This window comes from Cuculus canorus, chromosome Z (assembly GCF_017976375.1).
Source record: "Cuculus canorus isolate bCucCan1 chromosome Z, bCucCan1.pri, whole genome shotgun sequence".
Classification (NCBI taxonomy): domain Eukaryota; kingdom Metazoa; phylum Chordata; class Aves; order Cuculiformes; family Cuculidae; genus Cuculus; species Cuculus canorus.
The window spans coordinates 67,132,148-67,159,523 of NC_071441.1; the positions used below are offsets into that span (position 1 = coordinate 67,132,148).

The 27,376-nt window shown below is 42.2% G+C and overlaps 1 protein-coding gene across 1 annotated transcript in view; it reads left to right on the top strand.

Annotated features, from left to right (window-relative positions):
* The window catches only part of CCBE1 (collagen and calcium binding EGF domains 1), a 102,512-nt gene that overhangs the window by 68,877 nt on the left and 6,259 nt on the right, over positions 1 to 27,376 (top strand). Inside the window, exons 3-7 of the mRNA XM_054055052.1 lie at positions 7,531 to 7,583; positions 13,203 to 13,337; positions 14,076 to 14,213; positions 20,040 to 20,146; positions 25,753 to 25,873. Of these exons, the coding sequence (XP_053911027.1) occupies positions 7,531 to 7,583; positions 13,203 to 13,337; positions 14,076 to 14,213; positions 20,040 to 20,146; positions 25,753 to 25,873 (554 nt within the window). The remainder of the gene's footprint in view (positions 1 to 7,530; positions 7,584 to 13,202; positions 13,338 to 14,075; positions 14,214 to 20,039; positions 20,147 to 25,752; positions 25,874 to 27,376) is intronic.

Below are 27,376 nucleotides of genomic sequence, written 5' to 3' on the forward strand. Positions count from 1 at the left end.
TGCTGTCATTAGTCCTGTACTCTGGCTCACCTTGGGTTAGATAAATAGTTGAATGTGTGCCGTCAGCAAGACATACTATTTACAGACTTGGAAGGAAATTTGGCTTGCAGTCTTCTAATTGAAAGTTAGAGGTGGTGGAAAAAAGACTTTTGCTTGCTTTTTGTACTTTAAATCTCAAAGCAGTGAGTTATTTTGAAACAGTTTCCATCTTGAATCATTTCAGTTGAGATGTAGAAGGCTACTTGCTCTTAGAAATGGCAATATATTTATGAGGATGCATTATACATCATATTAAACTATGTAATAAGTGCATACAGTGCTATCTTTGTGTACAATTATTTTTTTTCTTCCTCTCAAATTTCACACCTGTCAAACATTACTTTGATTCTGCAAAATCCATACCAACTTCACCTGCAAAACTAAACAAAATCATTTTCTTGGTACAATGCCAGAAAAGAAAAGAAATTTGTAAGAAAGGAGAACAAGACAAAGCTGACAGCATGTACATGAAGCTGAGACTAAGCAGATGAGAACAGTCAAAAGTCTTTTATTTAATCATTCCGCTATTTCTGACATGCTGTCTAGTGATAAACCACATGAGCATTCCCTTGCATTAACGAAAAAAAAAAAAAAAAGAAGAAATAAAAATCCAAGGAAGAAGGGAAGAATTTACAGTCAAGCACTGAGGGAACTACACATGCGATTTTGAGGATAATGTTCACATGCATGTGAAATACACAACAAATGGCATTTCCAGTGGCAGCAGATGTAATTACCTTTATGAAGTTGTGCAATAGGTTCCTTTTTAGAGTTTCCTTCTTTGCTTAAAGAATATTCACATGCGAATTTTTACTTAGTCATTTTTGGACATTAGTATGCTAAGTGAGACAGAAACCACTGATGGTTACCAGTGCCGCCAGTTGGTCTGTGCTGGAGAAAAAAATGCTGATTAGTCTGTGGTTTGTCAGTTTGTTTGCAGCATTGGGACTCTGGTTGGTCAAGGGGCTGACAGGGGCCAACATTAGTTGTGGCCCTGTAGCACAGTGTTACAGCTTCCCCAAAAAATCTGAAGCCGTAGTCTATATAGTTCATGTGGAAATCCCAATATGACCTTTTTCTTTCACTACACTTTGGAAGGAAGGATCATAGGAAATATTTCTAGAAATCTATAGTCTACCCAGAAGAGACCCTAAAAGCTGAGTTTTAGTTGCCACTTCTTCCTCTGGCAAACAACAGCTTATGAGCTGTTTTTTTCTGGTGGGGCTGTCTGCAAAGTTTTCATACCAATCCCTTTCTCTGCATCCTAGAAGTTCTAAAATAGTCCAAAGGTGGTGTTCTCTGGGACTCCTGATCTGCTGACATAGGGGAATGTGTTGGGGAAGAGGTCTGCCTGCGCTGATTTTCTTTGAACACCTCATTGCATCTCATTTACTTAAATGAAACCACAAACCCCATCATGGTGCGATGTCCTGCACTGTGTCCATGGAGAACAGAGGCCCATAGACTGCTACAAAAAAAGGAATTAGAACAGATGTTTCTGGTGGTTAAATATCCCAGAACTGTGAGTTTTTGCTTTTTGTGCGTCCTCTGGTTTCATGCAGGTCAGCACACCGAGCCTCACCAACAGACCTACACAGGGTGGAGGGTTTCTTGCACCCCTTGAGGTCTTTTTTAGAGGAAGAAGCTTCACACATTCACAAATTTACACTCTGCAGGGCTGCAAATCATCATTTGGAAGGTCTCTTCTTAGAAGAAGGAACCACAGTTTATACTCCAGTGCCATAAAACTCACTTTGACCATAAAAAGATGACATGAAACAGCACTTTGAGGAGAGAAGGAGTCAGTTAACTGTCTGAGTCATTACAGTAAGGAGCTGTCAAGGAGCATGTCTGAGAGCTTTCAAGAGCATTGGCCAGAATCTCCCTGGGTAAGCACTGGCACAGTTCCCCAAAGTCAACAGAGGTATGTGGCTTTTGCCAGAGGAGGGTCTGGTCTCTGGCTTGTATTCACAGAGGAGGAGCCCAGGAACTGTGAATCCTGTCAAAATCTTCCCATTAGCAGTAACTAGAATGGGATTTCATTTCTGGTATCTGTCTTAATAACCAGAGCTGAGCAAAAGAGCAGATAGCAAGGCTTTTCCTGAGAAAAAGAAAACCATTATATGTGGGTAAATTAGTTTGACTTAAGTAGCTGACAGAAAACATGGCTTAGACTCAGGCATTAATCACTTTCAGAAAAATCAAGTAGTAAGCTGCAGTGATTTGCAGTCAGAGGCCCGAGTTCCAGCTTTGCTGGTGAAGGATGGCTCTCTGTGCTTGTCCAGGCAAAGCTGGCTTTATTCAGACAGTTAAAAGAAATAAAGAAGTGCACATATATATATACTCAGTCATACATGCTGCAGAATTTCCTAGGCAGTGAAAGGCATGCACCGTCCCCTCTGTTATTCACTCTCAGCTGAGACAGTGACTGGAAGGGCTCATGCTGGCCTTGGACCTTGTGTTACACCCAATGTGGACATAAATTATCTCTTTACAAAACTGTGAAAAAGGACTAAGTCAGGAAATCATGGCAAAGTGTATGCTGAGCAAGTGTCTGCAGGGAGGCTATCCTCTCTTACTCAAGATTTCGGTATGTATCCCACAGAAAGGCAAACAAAAATAGTGCATTCAGTTTTACACCATGTTGCCATAAATCTTCTCTCTATGTGAATTACAACAAAACTGTGCACAGCTACTGAGCTGCTTCCTTAATACGCTTGTGCTGCAGATGCACATGTCTATGCATGCTCTGGCAGACAGACCTTGCCCCCATTTGAATTGTACATAGAATATGAGAAAAACAAGGGTTGTTTTGGTTTTATAAGGTACCTTGTTGGGTTGCTTTTATAGCTGTCTAATTATCTTTTGTAAGTCAAATGCTGTATTTTATCTTTGCATTTTTGCTGCTCTGGGTATTTCTCAAAGTCAGGGTGATCAGAAAGAAGCTCTGGGCAGGCACAATAAGGAGCTGTTTTAACAAAGACCCCTTTGTGCTATTATACACAGCCGTGCCATGGCCTTTGCTGACTCAGGTCTTCAAGATAAGGCACAAGTTCTTCTGAATTCATATTATGATGTTTTCTGAAGAAATACAGTTTAAAAATTCTTTTATGTCTTTTCCCAACAGGAAATTGGCTTTTTGATGAAATACATTTGCCTGATTATATTATCATTATTTTCTACCAGTGTCAATGTATTTAGATCCACATAAAATATCAGCAGCTCTCATGCCTCCTAAACTGCATTACTTTTGACATTCGTGGATCAGAAGTAGTGTGTCAGAGAGAGGGGGATCTGACCTGCCTGACCACTTATGGAGCTGCTGCATCTTCCATTGAAGTGACCTCAGGCATCAGATGAGCTGTAGAAACTGTCCATGTGTGTGCTCCTACCCCTGATAAATGGGAGTTAAAGCACCTCGGCTTGAATTATCTCTGGATGGATGGAGCCATCCTGGAGGCTGACTGTCTCTCTGAACCCCAGCATTGGAGGCATAAAGTAGGAGTAATATTTTATCATAAGAACTTTCTGATTCAGCATAAGATGTTTTGTGTCTGCTTTGCTCCTAGGAGGCAGATATTTCCTAGAGTGGCCTCTTCGGTTTCTACTGTTGACATCTTTAGCAAGAGCTTCCTTAACATTTTATGTTCATCTGAAACCAGTATAAAACTTCTCTTTTTCCCTTCTCTTTGCATTTCCCCATTGCCTTCCCTTTATTCAGTCATTTAATGACCATCATGTATCTTTTTCAACTCATGATAAAGTTTCAGAGTTGCAGCTGTTGTCACATCCCAAGTCACTGTCATGTTACTGCAGACAGATATGGGTTAATTATCATTTAAAATATTTATCCTATTATTGTTTGCATATCCAAAGCAGTTTAGCTGCTGTAGGATCCTAAATCACTCCCCTCCCTCTCATGCAGAAGTATTTTCCTGATCTCTCCAGCACCGTCACCAACTGCAGTGGCCTGGTGCAGCGCAGGAGGTGGGTTGGGAGCGACAGCAGCCCTGTACCAGGTGGAAACAATTATGGAAAAAAACCATGATCTGCACTGGATGAGTTACTGCTGATAGCTGCCAGATAAGCTAACTTAATAAAGTGGTGGTTTAATTAATCTACATTCCTTACATCTTGCCTTTCGTCCTGCCTGTCTGGGGCGATGCTACCAAGCAGCTACTGCCTTGCAAGATCGGGTGAGGGTCAGGAGCAGGGCGGATGTGGGCAATGGGATATCAGGGTGCTCGTGGAAAGCTTAGCTCCCCTCAGTCTGCAAGGTGATGGGATAGAAAAGCCTGCAAGAAAGGCAGATCCATTGTTTGCCACAGATGTGTTTATCTTCTGACATTCAGTGATCCAAGAGCACTTCAACCCAGAGCAGAGAGGAACTCAACATCTCCCTGCTTCTCCTGCAGCTACTTGTCAGGGGGAAAAAAAAAGGGTGACTTTGCTCTGAGAGAGTCCCTATTGCTAAGGATTTTCTTACAGGTAACACAAAAGTTAGACATTGCAGTGATCAAAATCATGTTGCCTAAAACCCTATGTGAATTTGGGCTTGTGATGTTCCTAGGTGAAGATTGCATGAGAATCAGAAGTTGTTATATTATTAATAGCTGAAGCACCCCGTTTAAAGCTGTAACAAATGGGTCTGCCAACAGTTTCTACTTTTGGAAACCGGATTTAAAGTTAATGCATCAACTTAATTTCTCCATAGATCCAGATTTTAATGGCTGCTCTTTTCACATAGCCATTTATAAGTTTGTATTTGATGCATGCTCACATGTAGAGCCACATAGCAACCACCTTGCTGAAAGTTATTCAGTAACTAAAATTATCAGTGGGGACCCCCTCTTACCTCTCACTATGTACAACAAGATCGCTGCTGTGCAACGTTGATTAGACATGTCAACCTGCAGCAGGATGCTGAAAACAAGTATTGCTATTAAAATGCCTTTGCTAACGATCAACTTATGTGTCCATCATTTTGACAGATGTAAAAAGATGAAGCACACAGGAATCCCAGGGTTGCAATGTAATGTTCAGCTAGGAATGTAAAAAGATGAAGCACACAGGAATCCCAGGGTTGCAATGTCATGTTCAGCTAAATGGGTATTGTTGTATTATATTTCCTGTGCATTAACCCTAAAGTAGCCGTTTCCCTGACAAAATCGTGCTTATGGGTGAAACTTGCTGTTGAATATGGGCTGCGCTAATACAGAGAGCTGTAATCTTCAATTGGGAACAAATTGTCAAAGGGAATTAGTTTCTGGAATGTGATTCTGAAAGCAAGGCATCCCTCCTCTAAAACACATCTTTAAGTGTGATTTAGAGCTTTCATGATTGGAAAATTTAGCAGAAATTAAAAGGGAGGCTGAAAACAAGGAAATAATTTCTCAAAATCATCTTATCCCCCCGTGGAACTCATTGCTGCATGATGTGTTTGAAGCTACAGATTTCAGCAGGGGCTTGTGTGTCTGCCAGGGCAGCACAGATTTCCAGTTGCTTTAACCAGAGCAACACCTGGCAAGAACTATGCAGAACTGCACTTGCTTCAGGATGCCAGGGCAGTATTTAATGAGTGTGACTCAGTGTATGGTGTGTTCTCGGTGTGTAGCTGTGGGAGAGGGGTTCAATTAGGGCAAGCGGTTTGGCTATTAAGACAATCCAGAAAGGCAGACAAGCCCAGCCAAAAGCCATCACCGGTCAAGTTGAGAGGAGAGAGGCAGCTCCTGCAAGGTTGGCAGCAGGTGAAACCTTACCCAGGAGGAGGCTGTGCTGGCTGAGCTTTGCCTCTGCTGCCACAAGCCACTCGAACCGTGGGAGTCCTAAGGGTCCTCAGCCTGAAAATTGGGTGGGTATTCCCAGGAAGAAGGGTAGAAATGATGAAAACTGCTGCTTCTTCTTTCTGGTTTGTTCTGGCTGGCATAACCCCACAAGCCAGCATCTCATGGTAAAGATGCCCTTCTCTTCTTACCCATCTCCCAGCCCTCTGTCAAGCCAGGCTGTATCTTCCTGCGAATCACAGCTACAAGCAAGCCTTTATTAGCCTCCTTTCTTCCACAGACAGGGGGAGATGAATGTGCACTTGGAAAGCCAGCGGCATGGGTTGCAGTATATGAACAGCTTCCCCGATGCACCTTTGAACTCATTCCTTCTGCATTTGTTTGTCTTGTAGATAAAACTTCACAGCACTGTTTGGAGAAAAGTCTAATGAGGGACCACTGTTTGCATAACAAAGCAAGGCTTCCTCTTCAGATGGTCAGCCTTCATTAAGCATAATTTATATTCCAGCTAATCTTTGAAAGAGGGTAAAATATGGAGCCAAAGTTTGTTTTTACATAGTTTGGAGTAAGGCATTGTTTGTTTTAAGTGGTCACTTGCAACTGATAGTTGATTTAAATTCAACATAATGATGATTTGTCATGGCTGAGTGTTGTCTAGAGGAGTGTTGTGTCATTGACTGCCATGGCCTTAACACTCTTCTGCGTCAGTTACTGAACAGAGGATGAGACCAAATGGATGGCTTCCCATTTTTGCAGATATTTCAATATGTCCGTAAGGCATGAAAAACTGTCAATCTGTAAAATACTCAGTTTCTGCACCACCTTCACCTTACTCAAGTAGACTTGGACAAATGGTGCATGTAACTTCTCTTGCAGCAGTCTTGGTAGGCACCACCCCAACACCTTTCGAAGATCTCTAGGTCCCCGCAGTGAGTAGCTCTGAGGGTAATAAGGAAAACAGCCATTTGTAAAGGCCCCACAGTGCTGCTGGGAGTCCTGCTGACTTGCTGTGGTTTGCTGCCTAGAAAGCAAACAAGCAGATACAGCTGAATGCCTAAATGTCATTACAGGCCAGTGTGTAAAAAACATTAATTTCTCAGCACCTTTGTTCATATCATAGATACATAAAAAATGTCTGATCCTGTTGTCTCTTCCCTGCAGTTGTTTCCTCTGCCTGTCTGAGATTCTTTCCCTTGCTCCAGTGGAAATGCCCAGTATATTTCACTTACCACCTGTAAGGTTTATTAAAAGATGAGAAATGACTGATAACATTTATCTTGAATGTACTCCTCACTGAGACTTACCACTGCCTGCAAGTTTACATTGTGATGACGGATGTTTGAGAACACCCTTCACTGCATCATGAAAATTATGACCAGAGTTCTGTGTAGGGACAGCACCGAGGTGTGCTGCATACTTTCAACCCAAGGGATCAGGGTTTTCACAAATTACTTGGTATGCACTGGGGGTACCCAACCCAGGCTCCTCAAGTGGCTGGACGTGCTATCATTTAAAATGCCTCAAGGACTGAGTAGTGGGTTTGCATGTTGTGTTCTTTAATGCTGAGATACCTCCAACTGCAAAGCTCAGGATCCTCATCTTGTTTGGTTCATTTCATCCCTAATCTACTCATGACTGTTTTAAAGTCAGCAACCAACCTTTAGAGAATATATTTATTTATTCATTTATTTATTTTATTGTTTTTCAGGAAAAAATGCTGTAAGGGTTATAAATTTGTTCTTGGACAGTGCATCCCTGAAGGTATGTGATCTCACTATTCTTATTCCTCATGTCTCTGTGTTTTTGTCTTTCCCTGTTTGCCCCGTTCTCCATACTGCCAGTTTGGAAGAATGTCCTGATATAACCACAGGTTCAGCTGTATCTCATGTGTTGGTGGGGGGAATTGTTTCCAAGAAGTTGTCGGGAAAATAAAAAGATCGGTGTCTTCCAACTTTTTCACTTTGCATACCAGGGCTTGATCATCCCCTAAATACAGGTCGCTCCACAGATCTTCTACCATGACCTGCTGTAAACAGAGGGACGCATTCAGTTCTTGGCTAAGTATGTACATAGAAGCCCTCTGTGCATTCAGGATCACAGCCTTCCTCACTGGTAGCTTTCACCATATACCCCTTGCATCCATCACAGACAGTTTGGCTTTTAAATGCACAGGGAGCGGGTGATTAAATGATTACGTTCTGCCTTTAGTTACCTACTTCCCAAAGACGTCAATGAAGCGAGAGCATTGCCGAATGATGTCACGCTTCTACCGCCTCTCTTCAAGATGGGCACAGCTTCCTTGTCACCAGGGGCAGAGCAGGGTGGAGAATCACTCAGGGCAGTTCATGCAGTAGTGAAAAGGGAACAATCCCCTCCAGGCAGAGGGGAGCAGCCTGTACATTTGGCAAAGGCAGTGCTGGGGTCCCAATATTCAGATGTTGCTGCAATGAGATCTCATTTAAGAGTAGGCTGAGCTCTGCCTACTTTAACCCTGGGGGAAGGTTTTGTTGCGTTTGCACAGCCAATGGTTCCACTGAGCAGTGGCATTGTAACTTCTCCAGGTGCTCCCACCACTTTGCCCAATTTGGATGAAATTGGCTCTGAAGTTATAGAGCAAGAGGAAATGTCAGGCAGAGGCAAATGGCCAGAGACAATAACCCAATGAGTCTTGTTTGGTCCAAAAAGTTGGTTTATGGCAACACATCCCTGTATTTGATGACATATGGAAAGCCTCAAGTTGACCTGAGAGTTTTCCCAGTTTGGGATGGTGATGTTTTGAAAAGAAATGCGACAAATTAACATGCTTGAGAGAGTCAGCTGGTTTTTGAGTTACATTCTCAAGCCAACAGGGATTATAAACCAAACTCTGATCCTGATGCTTTTTTTTTTTTTTAATTTGTATCCTCTTTGCTGCTGGCTGGAAGCACTGGAACACTCGTTGCAAAAAAAAATCCACATCTTCTCGAAACAGGAATTGTGCGTTTGCTGCTTCCTTACGAAGAAACAGCTCATAATGCCAGCCTGAGCCAGAAAACTTCGTATGGTTTAGGAGAAATCTATGTTCACAAGTTCCTCATCCTGTGGTTTTGCAGTGAGTTTTGTCATGGTGTACATGGCATGAGGTGACAGCTCCTGTGCTAGATGGGACCTTGGAGAAGGCAGTTTTGTACAAGGCAGTTATGTGCGTAGGAGGCAGATGTCGTGAATCGTTTTGGAGTGGAAAGAAGCCAGGGCTCTTACAGCCTGGTGTCCAGCTTTCCTATGGATTGTAACAGTTTTATGTGCTGGTTATTCAATAAATACAATGGATACAGCAGAAGAAGTAATAGAAGCAGAAATAAAATGAGAAACATGGCAGTATATTATTTTAGGCTTCTAATTTTCGTCTCTTGAGATTTTAGGTGATTATGAAAGCAGCTTTTTTTCATGTACCCACTGACTTCTCTTAATCCTGTCTCTTAACTGAATCTCAGTAACCTGAGAGTTTCTGTCATTAATTGAATTTCTCTGCTGACTGCTGTCTTCCTTTGTGTCTCCATATCTCCATTCTCCCTTTTTTTTGGCTCCATCTATATTTTGCCTTGAACTTCAGAGGCCACAGCAATTGTTATAACATCTGAGATGATCCTGGGCTATTGATATAGGAATGAGAAACATGATTCAGTTAAGAATTCATTTCACTTACTCTCTTACAAGACATCACTTGGCTCTTCACACATTGTTTTGGCATAATCTTGACAGAGTAGCTGTATGAAATGCATATCTTGACACAGGCACATAAATACATTACAGATGTGAGCTTATTAGAGCACATCTGCACCTTTTAATCCAGTACTGGTGAGTCAAAGCCGTGAGAAGGAGTTCCAGCGATGTCTTCTTCGTGATTTAGCAGTGGCTGCAGGGAGGGGGATTGGAAGGGGGATGGACCCTCTTATGTCCACCCTTTTACAATTGCCTCAGGAAGACGCCAGTCTCCTTCTTGGACAGCTTTCATTGGAACGTACTCTTTCCCAAAGGTTTATGTCTTTCCCATGTCCATCTTTCCTTTGTGTCATTCCCATGTCCATCTTTCCAATGTGTCTTTTCCATGTCCAACTTTGGTTTCTGTACTGTTATTTCTCATCTGCCCTTGAAAAGCAACAGAAATCAGTGCAGTATAGTATAAGCCCGTGCCTACAGTTCTGCATTTCATTTGCTTTAGACTCACCTACTTGCTCTGGATTTCACCTGTAGGAGCAGGGAGCAGTGATGCTTAGTAAACATCAAGAGGAGTTTGCTTTGTGTGTTTCTAATTCTCCATGTAGCATCTATTCCAGCTCCACTTGACCAGAAAAATGGGTCAAAAAACAGCTCCTCAGCCTTTACTCTGGAATGATCTCCTTTGCTTTGGAGACTCACAGCTCCAACCAGATCCTGTCTTGTGGTGTCGCCAAGAATAAAGCAGGGACAGATGTAGTCTGAAATAGCTTGTTTTGGAGAACACCCTCCCTACTGCTGGTTTGTTACTTGAGTTTCTTGGCTGTGGATTAATTCAAAGCAAAATAGTCGATGACACGCAAACACTATTCAGATCTACTCTTTCCTTACTAATACTATTTCCAAAATTTCCTTGGCACAACTTTACATGTTGTGTTGTCATTCCTGAGTTCATTGAAATATGTATAGAAACATTTGTTCTTTTGCTTCAGTTTTTTGCATTTTCCTAAAGTCTGGAATAGTCTGAACCTCACCGTGCAGTTTTGATTCATCCTTAAAGCACATTTCTTAGGTTGGACTGGCAGACAGGGGCTTGAATGTGGGAGGGCACCTGCATCCTCTGTTCAGCAGAGCACGCAGAGGTGGTGCAGCAGCTTTTGCCCAATTTCTTGCCACTTGTGAGAACTGTTCCTGAGGGAGTCATGCTACCTAGGATCAAAGCCATGGGGACACACATCTCTGTGACACGGGATCAGCCCACAGCTACCCTGTGATTTTGGTTGACTATGCAGGAACCACCAGCAGGGAGATTTCCACCTCCTGGACCCTTCCTTGGCTTTGTATGAAAGTAAATGAAGCAATAGTTTTGATGGACCTCAGCTAAGGTGGATGTGAAAACCATATTTAAAGACTAGTTTCATGAAATATGGTGAGAGAGAGATGATTTAAAAGACTGGCATTGTTTAGTCTAAAGTAAAGGAGGCTGAGGGGAGACGTAGTAACAGTTTTTAGGTATGTGACAACTGCTGCAAGGGGGAAGTAAACTGTTCTTCCTGGCCAAGAAGAAGAGGACAAAAATAATGGGCTTAAATGGCTATAAGGGGAGTTTGGATTAGATATGAATAGAAAGCTTTACATCTGCAAGCATATTTAATCTTGGGAATAGACTGAATGGTGGGGCATCTCCACCCTTCAGGGACTTCTAGGTGCAGGTTGAATGAGTTAGGAAAGGTTTACAGAAGTCCTGCTTGTGCTGGGAGATGGACCCTTTTATTTTAACTTTTTATTATTTTAGTAGTACACATCTATTCATGGAAGCATAGGCAGGACAGAGCTTGTTTTGCCTCTACTTGGAATAGGCTGAACATGGTACAAGCCAAATCCAGCATCTGTGTCGGCATCCTAGCTAAGGAACTGGCATGTTTTCCTTGATGCTGGGCATACAAACCTGTTCTCCATCTGATTGTATTTCATTAGAAAATGAAAACTGAAACTTTTCCCAGGAAAAATACCACTAATGTTGTATATTTGGGACAAGCTAGTAGTGCCCAATGTAACAGGGTGTTCACGGACCCAGCATCATCTAAAAAGTCCAAACTCAGCTCCGAGATTGATAGTGTTTGAAGGCAAGGGCCATGTTTTTCATTCCATGCTTGTACAAGGCTCTGCACTGTTCAACCTCGGTTACTGCTGGGAGTCCTGGCACTGCCATTCACTGCCACAGCACTGCGGGCAGACTTCAAGAGTTAAAATCGACACAGTTGTGAAGTAAGAAGGAAAGAAAGGATGCTGGCTATTCAAAAGAGGACAAGCACAAGGGAGGAAATGCTTGGCACCATTACAATGGTATTTTTCGGTCTAGGGGGCTGTGCTGTGACACACAGCATCTTGTTAGGTCTCATTTGGTGCTTTTCTGTACGTTGGCACACTGTCACTTTTATGCCCAGTGCTGCACAATGTGCTCTGTATTCTTTGTACAGCAAATGTGGTTTTACTTGCTTTAATATCTATTAGTTCATTTCAATTATTTGGAAAAATCATCATACCCAGACATGTCTGCTAGTCATTAGTGTGAATCAATAAAGAATTTGGGTGTTAATTATTTTATACTGTATATATGGAAACACGGTGCCTTGCCAGGAACTCAGCAGAAACACTTAGGTTTGGTTTAGACATATTTATCCTGGAGCAGCATTCTGCTGTGGCCACCCCAGTACCGAGTTACTGGAGGGTCACAGTGACAACCATGTGAATGCTGTATGCAAGATGAGGTTCCTCTGAATTGATGACAGAAACTTGCTTTGGCATAAAACATGACTTTTAGCACAGTTTCCCTGAGATGGTTTTGAAACCTGGTGCTGCTTCAGCCCCTGCCTTCTCCTGGCAAAAGTTCCCCATGGTGCTTCAATTCTCTTCCGCCCATGGCCAGGGATTGCCCATGTCTCCCCAGTCCTCCCACCAGCCTGATGGCAGAGGCCGAATCGAGTCCCTGGCAGGGCAGGGATGCTACTCAGGCTCTGTTTTGCTCTGGTGTCTATTTCCTGGACAGCAGCTCTGCTTCTATGTAGCAGTGAAATCAGAAGATTGGCCCTCCGTCGGCTTTCAAACTGGGACTTCAGTCTTTTGGGGTTTCACTGACAAGCCTAGCCAATGACTTGCAATATCCTAATCTTCACATTGCTATTATTAAGAGTTATGATGGTTTTGTAATAACGTGTTCTTTGCTTGAAGGTTTATATCTGGCTTTGAACAATTCCTATGCAATTTTAATTAGCTTTTCCTTACTATGTAATTTCTGCCCAGATTTGGAAGTTAGTCTCAAAGTGTTTCACAGCATTTTGCTTAGGAAATGTTGCTATCAGCACTTAAAAATTTGTGGAAGAAAACAGCAAAAAGCTTTTAGGTAATTTAATATTTCTGTGAGAAGAATTATGAAATTCTGCAAACTGGGAAAGTGACCCTTGCTTAAAATCCAACTTTAGAAATAGTCTAACCGCTGTAAAGCTGCAATTATAAATTACAATGTTACTATAATTTACTGCTTGTGCCTCATGAATGTTTAATTTCTAGTTTTCTTCAATCCCCCAAACCAATGTAACTTGACTTTATTAGCAGAGAGGTGAAATGTTTCCTATCATAGCTACTGCCATTGGTATTTTTCTAACCATATTTTTCTCTCCCTAGACTACGATGTCTGCGCTGAAGCTCCTTGTGAACAGCAGTGCACAGATAACTTTGGGCGAGTCTTATGCACTTGCTACCCTGGATACCGCTATGATCGGGAGAGGCACAGGAACAGAGAGAAGCCTTATTGCCTGGGTGGGTAGAGTGTGTGCTGAGCTCACCTCTGGTTAATGATATATCCAGCTCCCTCAGGTCTTTTAGGAGTCAGCTGAGATCTGAAACCTTTCTTATTCTTTTTACTATAACAGCACAAATGTGGTTTTTAACTACGTGAAAGATTGGTTCCCAGAACTAAGAGATCTAAATCTCCCTGAAATTATTAGGCGGTAGTACCTAAAAGAAGACATATGCACCCAAACACTTTGAAGTCTTGGGCTGATGTAATTTTCCCTTTATTAATTCCTCCTGCAGGTTTTGAATCATATCCGGGGTTTTGGCCTGAGATGGGGGTCACGATTCTAACAGTATCCTTGGAAGCCCTGTAACCATGCATAATTGTGAAAATAAATCCTTGTGTTTTGATTCAGATGGCCAGTATCTAATTCAGGACTGATCGCTTACATGTGGTCCCTGACTGGCTCGTCCCCTTTTATTCTATAGTGCTGCCCTGTGTGGTTTGCTGTGCCAGGGGGCCAAGTTTTGTAGGATTGAGCTTGGATGCTCTTCAGTGCAAACAAACGGTCATGAGGTGTTCAGTGATAAAATGCTAGGTGTGTTAATAATAACGGTGGTGTTTGCACAAAGCTCCATCCCTACAATTACTCATGTATTTAATGACAAAATCTCTTAATACCTTAAAAGGAAGTTTTTTTATTTTATTTGAAGTCTGAAACCTCCGGCTCTAGGATGTTTTCAGCTCTTGCTCCTCTCTAGACATTGATGAGTGTGCCACGAGCAATGGGACGCTGTGCCCTCACATCTGTGTCAACACCATGGGCAGCTACAGGTGCGAGTGTCACGAAGGCTATATCCGTGAGGAGGATGGCAAGACCTGCACCAAAGGAGATAAAGGTATGTGCTAGTGGGGGGTAAAGGTCCTGGGCCAAAGTGCCCTCTAAAAAGGGTTGATTTGCCATAAAGAGAAGTTTCTCCCTGTGCCACACTTGGAGCTGGGGGTATGAAGCGTGGATGACCCTGAAGCTGGTGATGCCCCTGGAGACCCCGAATTGTTCACTGGGTGCCCAAATACCTGTGGAGCAGTTCTGCCACATGCTCTCCTCCTCACTGCTGTGTGAGCTACACGCACACAGCAGTAGTGGCTGATAGGTGAAATTTGCTGTTACAGCTTCCGTTAGACTGTTTCTCCTTGATCCAACTGCTAAAAACTGTATTTTGCTCCCATATCAACATGGATAATACCAGTCCAGAGTTCAGAAGACATGGAGGGGGAAAAAAAGTCAGATCATGATCCTTATAAGCCTTCATTAATTTCATCTGTTAATTAAATTAATTTCAGTTTGTTCAATTTGTATTTACATGCCAACACCTGAGATTAGCAAATGGCCCTGGGTTGGGTGGTTAGCACCTCTGGGCACTCAGAAGTTCAAGAAAGGTTTGCCTGGAAATTCCACACACCTTTCAAGCATTGCTTAAACCGATTGCTAAACTATGTTGAGTAACTCTGAATTCTGCTGATCTGCAATTAGTCTGTGTGTCTTGTGGCTGTGGTCAGGTATGGGAAAGGGGTAAAAGTGAGGGCTTGTTCTTGCTTTTCACTGTTGTTTTCAAAGTATATATGTGTGCTATGTATAAAGTATTTTAAAGTTTTTTACTTCATCCCAGTTATTAAATTTAGAGTACTGCAGATTAAATACTGATGTGACAATTGAAAAAGAAAGGAGGAAGATAATAATTTGTGCTCTGGAAAAAAAAATACAAAACCAAAACCCCAAACCAAACACTTCTTTTGATGAATGGTGACTTATCATAGATTCATCAATTAATGCCTGAACACATGCATCAGAGTGCTCCAAATCCTGCTGAATGGCCAGAACAATTTATAATTTCTATTTTCCTCTGAAAAGGTGTAACTGGATCCACTCCATTAACTTTAATTGTTCCTTGTAGTTGTTATTTTTTTTTTCTTATAATTGTGTGGGAATCATAAAGAAAAGAGGTATAATCTATGTAATCCCCTTGAAAACAGATTTTTTTTTTAGTTAACTTTTCCTCTGGCTAGTTCAAATTTCCTAACAGGGCAATGTCCAAAGCACTCGGGATAACTGACTATTCAAAATATTCAAGGATGTGGAAATAATTCTCATATTTGGAAAAAAAACAATTTTACATTAAATGTACGCGGCACATAAAAATGTCAGTTCCAGTAGTTAACCTGGAATGAAATACCCACCGCCTCTCACAAAATTTCCCAAATGAACTGTATGAAGCAGAGAAGGACACTTTCTGCTCTGTTGCACTGCTGTGCTCCAAGTTCATGTTACCAACTGCCAGATCCCTGGTGGAAAAGAAAGGAGATCCATCGCTGTTTCTCAGGGCTTGTGTCCCTAACTCATCCGAAAGGAAATCAGGAGTATTGGCAGCCGCAGGGAGCCGGCTGTAGTGATGCACCACCCCGTGGTCAGCTCGAGCCCTGCACTGCCCTGGAGAGCACCTCATCCACACTGGAATTGCTTCCTAATGAACGTTCTTTTCATGGTAGCAGGAACACTTACATTTGATTTTAAAATCTCGTGTCAGAAGCGTGAAAATATATGTTGGGCATCCCTCTCCAGCTTTAACCACGTTGCATGTTTCCCAGGGGATTATTATTCACATTTTCATTGTGCCATGCCTGAAGGCTGTGATCCGGGCCATTTTTTGGCTCTTTAAATGGGCTGGACAGAGAGCTTTGGCTTTGTGAGTGGGGCACAAGAATAGGGAGCATTTTTCCTGCATCCACAGTCACATTGCATTTGATGGAGACAATACAGCTACCCGCGCTGAAGTAGGCAAATGAAATCATCTCAGCAGGCTGAGCCCAGATAATACAACACAGATGATCAACTCAAGTCTCCATGCAAAGACCGCCCACGGCACAGCTCCCTGCAGAGCTCTCCCCCGCCAGCATCTCCTCTTCCAGCATCAGCAAGACAGAGTCTTCAAGCACATGCAAAGAAAACACATTGCTCCACTGAGCTGATCTCTTATTGATAGGCACCACAGGGCTCACCAGTGTCTTGCTGAGATAAAAGAACACCCATCAGGACAGCAAGATCATGCATGAGCTAGACTGTGTGCTTTAGGAAGCATTCATAAAATGGGACTGGTTTAAACCTTCTCCAAAATAATTTTAGTTTTGTGGTGTAAGTGTGCAATAGGAACAGGCTGTGTGAGTGCCTTGTTCAGTGCTGGCCAAACTGACCCTTGTAGGTGACCTTCATATCTGCACCGCATGCGGGTGGCTCAGTTTAATTGCTTCCTGCCCCCTCTGGCCTGTCCTAGATGGCTTCTGGCTTTATCCATGCTTTATTCTGGCTCTATTCATAGTTTGGTCCTGATCAGATGGGTTAGAGTGAATGTTTGATGGATGACTCCTTCCCTGGGCAAATCATCACCTCTGTCTGGTATGAGTTAGGGGGATTCCACCTCTCTCCTGGGATACAGCTCATGCTTGCTTATGTGACGCTGTTGGACTTCTTCCTCCAACAAGTCAATCCAACTGGATTTGCAGAAATCTCAGTGGTATGATGTTTCCCAAACATTAGCTGACACCTCCTGCCCCCTGCCACATTCATCTCCTTGGATTGTTACAGCCCTGTTTTATCTATACTTGTCAGCCCCGTGTACCACATCCTTCTCAAAGATAAACTGGCTTTTATAATGAAACACGAGGCCAAATTCACCGCTTCTTAATCTGCACGTAATTCCACTGATTCTAGTGGGATTGCATTAGGTTTCAAATAGCAGAGGCTCTGGCAGTTTCTCCCTATGACTCTATGTTGCTTTCAGCAACATTTCTCAGCACAATGTGTGCATGTTATGAGGGAACTAATTTGGTAAGATAGCTATTAAAAGAAACCTTGGTTAAGAGTAGTACCAAACCCAAACTATATTGGAGTTTGGAAAAAAAAGAATTTTTTTTTCTAATAGCTTTATTTATGTGTATCTGTAAATTCTGCACAGGTTCAAATATGGACATGTCAAAACATTTATTTTTGAAAAGAAGATGAAAAATTGGAGAGGGAAGAAGAATTCCATGAGGGAGCCACAATACTGACCTGTGACCAAGAGAAAACTTAACTTATAGAAATATCAAGAGATGTCTTGATTACAGCGTAACAATTCATTGTTAAAAGAAAACATCCTGTGTGAAGTTTCTCTGATCTACCAGAGAAAAAAGACTCATGGGCAAAGAGGTTTTGGCAGAAGACAAAAGCAAAATGATTGGCATTAGAAATACAGTATTAAGGAAACCGGCAGAGGCTGTGTGTTCAGGTATCTTCACACAAAGTCTGGAGCTGCTCTGGGAGGTATTGTGGCCAAACAGTCTTCAAGCCAACATAGCTGCAATTCAGTGAAGGGGTATAAGATGTTATGTAGAGTTCATCAGAAAAGCCCAAGTATTAACTTTTGGCCTTTAACTTCTGAGCCATCTGAACACTGTACAGAACACTCACTGTTCAGGTATTACCCAGCTCTGCTGTCAGAATGGGCTGCGCAGAGTGCTTACTGCCATAAAAATGCAAAATGCAATAAAGAGGAATATGATGGGTTATTACAATGCCAAAGAACTGCAGCTGTGGGAGCAGGTAGTTGATGAGCTGGGAAAACTCCTAAGCCTTTGCCTCCAAATCTGATCAGTTCAGCAGTAATACCGATGTCTTACTGCTGCTGGTCATTCCAGCATCTTGCCCTTGCAGCCCTCACCTACCTAATTAGGAGATAAGAGAGATAAACTTTTCATAGAATCATGGAATACCAGGTTGGAAGGGACCTCAAGGATCATCCTGGCAAAGGCACAGTCTAGGCAACATGGCCCAGCACACTGTCCATCTGAATCTTAAAAGTTTCCAGTGCTGCAGAATCCATCACTTCCCTTGGGGGGTTATTCCAATGAATTATTGTTCTCATTGTGAAAAGTTTTCCTCTTGAGTCCAATCAGAATCTCCCCAGGAGTAATTTGTATCCATTACCCCTGTCTTTTCTATGTGACATCTTTTAAAAAGGGAGGCTCTTTCTTCTTTGTAGCCACCCTTCAAATACCAGGACATGTTGATAAGGTCTCCCCTGAGCCTTCTTTTCTGAAGGCTGAACAAACCCAGTTCTCTCAGCCTTTCCTCAGTCCTCTTCTTAGTCCTTTGTCATCTTTTGGCCCTTCTCTGCCCCTCTCCAGTCTGTCCACAGCTTTTTTTTTTTGTACAGCAGGGACCAAAACTGAACACAGGATTCCAGGTATGGCCTGTCAAGTGCTAAGTAGAGCGGGATAATGACTTCTTTATCTCTGCTGGTGACACCTCTGTGGATGCACCCCAACATCCTGTCAGGTATCCTTGCTGCACACTGTTCACTCATGTTGAGCTTGTTGTCCACCAGGAACCCCAGGGCCCTTTCCACAGAGCTGTTCCCCAGCTGAGTAGATCCCAGCCTGTGCTGCACTCCTGGATTGTCTTCTAAAAGCAAGCATACTCGACAGCGTGTTATATCAAATGGACTAAATGCACTGAAAATCAGGTTTTCCTGTACTTGTGCAACAGTGCCCCATAGATGACCATCTGATGGGTGCAGTGTGCCTTACCGGACCCTGCAAACTTAGCACGTTATATCCTTAGTACTAGAAAGTTCAGGTTTTGTTTAAAATGATGCAGATGTTTTCAAAATCAATGCACATTCCTGAAAAGATGAAGGACGTTAAAGTGTGTGTCTGAGTGAGAAGTATAATACAATAGCTAAGTGCATTGTAGTTCATCTTTCTTGAAGAACCAGGAACCAAGAACCAGGAACACCAGAGTTTTTCCATTACAGGATATGCTCTGAATGGTCAGTGTTCAAACATGACCAATAACCCTTCCAGGTAACACTGTACAAAGCCACACATCATACGCAGGACCTCAATACCTTTGATGATTCCCAACAGCTTCATGTGAAACTAAAAAAAATGTCACCTAGAGTTTGCCAGTATGTGTCACCCTGTGTTTTGGCAACCACATTTGTCTTGAAGCTGACATCTGTTAAAATAGTGCCTGTTTGTTTGCAATGCCAAAGTGCGTTACTGCATATGAGAATGGGAAAAGAATGAAAAAAATTTGCAATATCTCCTACATTTTTAATCACTTAATGGATTCCTGAAAAGATCTCATTCATGCATAGTATCAACAGGTGTGACCCTTTCATTTGTGTGGATCTAAATCCCTGTCATTAATCTCAGTCCCCATCTATGCTCAGGCTGATTCCATCACATGGAGGAATAACAGCAATGATAAAGAGCAGTTTGTGCATAGTGAATTAAATGACCATATTGTGTGGGATTTTACTGTAACTTATAGCATGTGAAAATTTGCCCTTCGGGGGACTGTAAATCAATCAGTTCAGATTGATAGGGTCAATCTACCCTGCACACAAAGATAAAAGAAGGGGTGTAAACTTTTTCAGGTATTAAAAAAAAATTCTTTGGAGACTGTTAACTGGAAACAGCTGCTTTAAAAATGAGCTCAGAGCTGTCCCTGCAAAGTTTCTCAGCTTTATACAGCAATTCGCAGTCAGCACATTAATAAAGACAAGATTCTCTCTTCTTTTCACAGTCTGGGGAAATGTTACAACTTCCAAGTTGCTTTTGCAATCACATTATGGACTTCTTTGGTTTGAATCTTTATATTTGTATTGGAAACTGTTTTCTTTCAGCTGCACTTCCTGAGAAATCTGAAAATGTGGCAAAATCAGGGACATGCTGTGCCTCTTGTAAGGAATTTCATCAAATAAAGCAGACGGTTTTACAACTGAAGCAAAAGGTATGAATGTTGATCAGTCATGTCTTTACCAGACCTGTATGATTTATGACAACTGAGGTTAAATTTAAGTGTCTGGAGCTGTCACTGCCATGTGGCTCTTGTATCCATAAAGATGATGGAAACATATTTAAAAATAATCTAGGAATGGCATCTCTTCCTTATCAAGCTTCTGTGTTGCTTGTAAGCAGGTAGCTCACCAAACTCATGAAGCTGTGTCAATGAGCTCATGATAACAGAGTCTGGCAAACACCCATCCCATTCTCAGCCCAGGTCTCTTGGCAATCTGCACTGGCTGCAGCTTTTCATTCATTCTGAATGCACAGGATTTTGGACTTGATCCACCTTTAGTGTATGCAAGTGCAAGACATTCTGCAGATGCGGGAGGATGGCAGAACATCATTTTGCATTAATAGGGTGCTGATACAGGATTCTGGCCAAATAGGAGATGTGTGACTAGACAAAAACATTGCTAGCAGATATATTACCTCTGATTTATTTAAAAAGAAGAACCCTCAGCCCAACCTTTTTTATTTTCCCCTGTGTCCTTGCAAGTAGAGAATAATGCATTCAAAAATTTTCCCTGGCCTTTAATTGCTGCTAAATGTGGCCCCCTTTTGGACTTGAGTAGGATTGAATTAACCCAGCCCAGGTTTTGGAGAGCCAAGTGCAGGGGTGCAGGTGTAACGCTCTTTCTGGTGACATCTCCTCCGAACATTCAGGTTCTCTGAAATGGAAGTGTTCTGCAGAAATATACTCAACAATGCATGTTGACATGCTGTAGTTATTATATTTCACCAGTGGCGCTCATTTAATTTCATTATGTCAAAACACAGTTTCCACTTATTACATTTAATATTAATCATTTGCATTTAATATTATTCATTCAGTGTATATTAAGAAGGAAGACATCTGCTTCACTAAAATTAAATACACTGAGGTTTGAGGTACTCTTTGTCACAAAAACCTCAAGATGTCATGTTTTCCTTCTGAATCCACATGGACACAAACGTGGAAGTGACAGAATTTCACATGTGATGGAAATTGTGATTTTCAAACAAACGGTAGTAAATAGGTTAAAAAAGTATCCATGCTTTCAGGTGGCTGTTTGTCCAACCACAGCCTGGGGTGCTGAGTAGGCTCTCACTGACCTGGGGTCACACTGTTGGCCAGGTTGTCTCTGCGAGATTGGATGGAGACCAATGGCTTGAATTAATGGAAAGGTTTCTGTGTCTAACTTCCACTGTTAGGTGCCTGTGTTCAAAACTCCATCTTGGAAAATGAACATCATCGATACCTGTTGCTATGCACACTTGTACAGTAGCTGCGGCTAAACTAAGCAACTCACTCTTCCCGCATAGCCAAGTCCGTTTTTGGTCCACAGCTTAAATTTTCCCCAAGTGTCTTCCTAGTGGAACTTGATCTATCGGTATCCTCTGGGGGAGCCCACTGGGTTGTGCCACACACAGACAGAGCTGAAAGAGGGCTTTTGCCCTCAGCACTTTTTATCCCACAGAGAGGAAAGCTTTAGTCCATGCTGAGAGGAGATCTGGCCTCATGCTGCTTCTCTGCCCAGGGAGACATGAACCCTTGTGTTTCACCAGTGGCTCCCCGTGGTCAAGTTCTTCTGGGGAGGATGTCTTTTAATATCTGTGGTTGAATCTGTTCTATTTTGCACAGAAAAATTCACTTCTGCCTGCCAGGAAAACAGTTTATAGGAATGAGCCTTCAGTCTTGTGGTTAAGGCTTTCAGGCTTTATGAACTTGAAGCAAAATTAAGTTCAGAAAAAGAGCCTGTGAAGGATCCAATCCAACAAACCCTACTGGTGCATGCTTCTGGAAGTGAGAGGTGTGGTTTTGTGTCTCCTTAGGAAAAGACAGGGGAGAACTCAAGTCCTGCTACCTCTGGTGATGGTTGGAGGATTGCAACATCCATTCCAGATCCAGGACAGAGTAGTTCTAGGATCAGAAATATAAAGTCACCTCGCATGGTCATCCAGTGGGATGCACTGTCCTGCCATACTAAGGGTCTGTGGGCAGTACTAGGTTGATCTCAAACCTTTCCAGAAGGAAGAAGAATGGAAAGCTGAAAAACTGGAGGAGGGATATCTGACACACTGACACATAGCCAGCAATTTAAAAAGAAAAAATTAAGTAAGCTGAATCCTATCGCACAGACAAGTTTAAACATTCTTAACTAGAAAGCCATGTTCCACATCGCTCCTGTCAAGCACTGTCAAAGTCATCTAAGCCACAGATCTCCTAGAAACTACCCAAAACTCCAGATGCAGCGTGCAACACAACATGTGGGAGCCTTGTTTCTAGCACTGTCTTTCTTTAAAATTTACACTTGCTAATATTTGCACGTACATGGAAAACAAATTATTTTCCAAGGGCCATTAAGATTTGGAGCTGTGGATGGAGAAAGCCAAGGTCACTCTGGACCAGGATCCTGGTTCAGTTAAAAGGTGAAACAGAAATTAAGGCCAGTGAGTACAGCCATTTCCTAAGAGGATGTGAATCAACATCAAAACCACATGATTTGGCCCCAGTGTATGTAACAACTATTTTCTTTCCAGAAGATATCAAAGAGCAGTGAGCTAGACCAGAGCCTGGGTATTTTGGCACTCCTAGTGTATGCCTCAAGTCCATCTGACTCAGTGTGGAAGCATGTGTAGATGCTTTCCCAGCAACTATGTGATATTTTCTTTAACTTACTAAGCTGTTACAACAGCCTTTCTGTCAGGAACAAATCAATATTTAAACAAGAGAAAAGAATACACTTCCAACTCCTCTTCATGATGAGTCTTCGCCACTAAATGCACTTTCTTACTCCAGCCTGGGCATTTAACATGAAGAGTATTCATGGCAGGGACTATGTATTAAATGATATATCAGCTGCCATAGCAATAGATCCTCAAAACAGGATGTTGTCAGAAATTTAAGTACAACTACTACAGAGGACATCAATTAATCTGTCACTCAGCTGTGGCCACCCCAAAGAAGAAACACTCACTGATGACACTGAAAATAACTGCTTGGAAAATACAATGTTCTCAGGTAGTCACAGGATTTAACTCTGTGTCTCTGTTTTAGCACTGCAGTGCTGCAAAGTCCTTGGTTTATTTGTGTCACATAATGGAAGTCTTGCAACACAATGATCCTTGCAACCTTCCATCCATATCCAGCCAGGACTCTGCTCTGGTCAAGGTGGACATACATCTGCAAAACAAAACTTTGCAGTGTGCTGACCAGAGACAGCCAGTGGTCCTTCTCATGCTGGTTCCTGGGCAATGTGGCTATGTGAGGCCCCAGCTACAGAATTTTTCTTGCCAGCTCCAGGTGTACGGTGCTGTGACTCATGGAGTAGCCCCTTATCTTCAGCAGTCCCATGCTTTGATCTGGGCTGCATGGGCTGGGATGTTGGCTGAGAAAGCTGGAGCATCATTGGTAAAGAGAGCAGATGGTTTTCTTTGGAAAAACAAAGACAGTGCAAAGGGGACACCAATAGCTGTGGTGTCCCATTTCTATGGAAATCTGTGCTGGATACTCATTTCTATGAGCACAGAAGAAACATTCTGTGGGGTTTCTGTGAAGTGCTGACCTCATCAAGCCACTGACTTCTGTGGAAGTGGAGTGAATGTACCAAATTCTTGCAAGATTTGCATCACTTTGCCTGATTTCCCTTTAGTGCAGTCATCTTGTCTTTGGGATAGCAATGCTCTCCAAAGCCTGAGTCACAAATGTCTGATGAATCCTCGTATTCCTGTCATCACATTTTTAATTACTGTCTAAAAAAAACAAATTGGTGTTTCGGAAATGCCACCAGGAACTGTCTCAGCATTCCTAACTTTTTATTTTTCAATTTTGCTTCCTTTGGAACTGTTTTGTGCATCCAAACCCAAGCTGCAAGCAGCAGTGGCTGCCCTTAAAGCGTGTTCCTTAACTAATAATCCGTTTCCCAAAAGAAATTTGCCCACTATAGTATGCACTGCAAGTGCATAGTGTTATTTTTCCCCTGTGCTTTACTAACACTAGATTTGCATTAAGGGCAAGGGGGTATATATCAAATAATTACAGAAACAAGCAGGAGTCTTGAGAATAGTCCAGTGCAGGGAGTTCCAAATAGATAATTAAAAGCATTGTAAGGTAACAGGAGTCATCCTGTATTTTATTTAATGCACCTCTCCCACGCAAATGTTGCAAAATCCAACATCAAATTATCCACTAAGCCACATTCATTCAAGGGGCAACAAAGCTGACCCAGTGCTAGATCTGCCCTGCTATTGCAGAAATAGCTCTTCCGTTCGCTTTGGCAGAGCAAAATTCCTAACTCTACATGCATCAACTCACCACTAATGCAGTTCTTTCCTGGCTTGTCATCTCCCCACAGCTGTCTCTAGAGAGACTAAAGACTAAATAATTGCAGAATATTTCTAAATATATTTAATTGTTAAACATATTCAATCTGGCAAAATTAATGTTTAATGGATAAATAAACATCTGATGTAATGGATAAGGGCATCTCAAACCACAATGTACAATCATTCTTACACTCTTGTTTACTTTAGCTTTGTGTCTCTATGCAGAGCAGATCCAGATCTCTTGGGTTAAACAGTATGGTTAAAAGGCCAGACCCCAAAGGATTAGGGACTCCTATTGAGAGGGTTAGAGACTTGTGAAGCAACTGAGAACTTAAAGTATCTGAGAAAATGTCCTGAGGAAGGGCTGTAAATGAATAAAGGAAAATTCAAATAAGGAAAAAGAGGTTTCCTGGGCAGATCCAAGCAGTTTGGAGACTTAAGTTTTTGACAACTTGTTGCTGTACATTTCCCGAGTTTCTCCAACCTTGCATTTGGATTGATTTGTGATATTTCCATGGTGACTTGAAAAGTGAACAGTCTTGCAGCAAACATCCAGGGTTTCTCCTAGGGTACTGGTTCCAGAGAAAGGAAAGTACCAAATTGAATAAATACTTTAAAATCAAATAGTGTCATGTTTTTCATGTGGCATGTTTCAAGCCTGGGCGATTTCCTGGGTTTATAATACCTGAAGTGTGGATCATCTCTAGGATCCCCTACCCAGAGCTCATGCTACATGCTCAGACACATAGACATGCACATCCTGTGTGTGGAAGACAGAGAAGGGTGCCATTTCTTAAAATCCTGCCTTGTCTCCATGGGTCACAAAAAAGATCCCGTGGAAAAGCATTGTTGACTGTTACACCCCATGACAATGTTTTCTCATCAGATTTCTGCAAGGTGAATGGCCAGAAAGATGTACAAGTTAGAGTAAGAGTCCCCAAGGCATCTTTGTAGCTGGTTCTGACTGCCTATAAGGAGATCCTATCACAGTGTCAGAGAGTCAGTTTTCCTTGGAACCACAAAAAAAGGTAACAGTTCAAGAAATTTTCATGTCCATCATTGAAAAGTATCAAGCTGGCCATCTTAGGAGTAACTGCTGTCATAGGCTTCAACAAAGTCACGTTGTTTTCTGGTGGTTTCAGTGAAGTATTTAAACGCGCTGTTTGTTCACATGAAAGCTTAACCAAGAATGTAATTTATTCAACTGAATGAGGAAGATCTTACAACAATTTTTCATTTTGGCAGGTTGCTTTGCTGCCAAATAATGCTGCTGATCTTAGCAAGCAAATCACTGGTGAAAAAGTTCTTGCATCTAATGCATATATCCCTGGGCCCCCAGGCCAGCCTGGCCAACCAGGACCTCCAGGTAAGATATAGACTGGAGAGATGTGAATGTGCAATAGTGCCATGAATAAAAATGATAAGCTTCAATATTTCAGTGTTACAGGATTTCATGTGTTTCATATTTTGATTGTTATACTTGCATTTTGAAAGAAAAACTTTCTGGTCATTATGGTCAGCCTCTGCCAACTGTCTAACATCATCCATTTTGTCTTAATCTCCCTGTGTTTCTTGGCATGCAAGCTGTGTTTCTCCTGTACGTGTTAAATTTCTCCCCCTCCCTGTGTTATATCACGTGCTTCAATTGTCATTTCCTAAATTTTAATTCTGTCTTAAAACACTCCATTTCATTTCAGGAATACCTGTTGCTTTAGGTCACTGTCATTACGAGGGCAGAAAATGTGCTTTCAGTTGTACCAACTGTTTCATTTTTCCTCATCTGGTTTTGTGAGGATTTATTTGTTGGTTTTAGGTGTGTTCCAGATTCAAAGGAATCTGAAAAGAAAAGTAAAACTCTGCTCACACCTTCTTAGCTATGTATAAGCTGAAACAATGAGAAAAATAGAGAGTTCCTAAAGCTTTAACATAAGCCAACCTTGCAACCTGCAGACAGTGATGCTAAAAATTTTGCGAACTCTGTTGAATGCAGATCTAATTTTGGGTTAGCGATAAATCCAAGGAATTCTAGCGCTGTGCTAGGTTTCAGGAATATTCTTACAGGGGAGTAGTGGTTATTCCTCACAAGGTTCGACCTTCTCTCTACTGAACTGCTCCCCCCTTTACTCCCGCTTTTGCAGTCTCGCTTTGGTTTTTCAGTCTCTATCTCATTTTCTCGGAGGATGAGTATCTTCAGTCTTCAGTATATGATAAGTGCCAGGACAGTGTGGTTGGCGGTTCCGCGTTGGACCCTGACGGGCACAGGTTGCCGCCTCGCAGTCTCTCTAGCGTAGGCCTGACTCTGCTTGTCCTCCATCTGGTTCCCCCATGGCTGAGCTGTCCAAGGTACTGTAGCACTGCCCCTTCCGCTCCAAACTCACCCCATCACCTCCGCCTCACCGCTGCCAGATGGGTCTTCAGGGGGAGGCTGACAGGCCCACCACTGCCCTTTCCTCCTCTTGAAAATCCTAACTGCACACACTCTGTCCTGCTGAACCCTTTTTGCTCCCTGCCTTTCATTTTTTATGTCTTTCACACGCCTTCAGTAGGAAGAAAAGTCCTTTCCCCTCTAATTATAAGGCAATTCAACCAGTAACACTTTAATGGTCTTTATTTTCTGCAAATATTGTTTCAGGTGCCTGATTTTCTATTTTTTTTTTCATAGTGTTTCTCTTGAACTAAACACATACTTCATTTACTTTGTACTTCCTAAAAACTGACCATCTCTGCTGCAGAAGCTGAGAAGGGTATAAAGCAAAGTGGAAGAACAGACCCTTTCTGCCCCAATAGATTGGCTACTTTACTCAGCAAAAGAGAGGTGCAAAACCACCACTGAAATGGGCTTGCTTCTGTGCCAGTCATGTGGATGCCT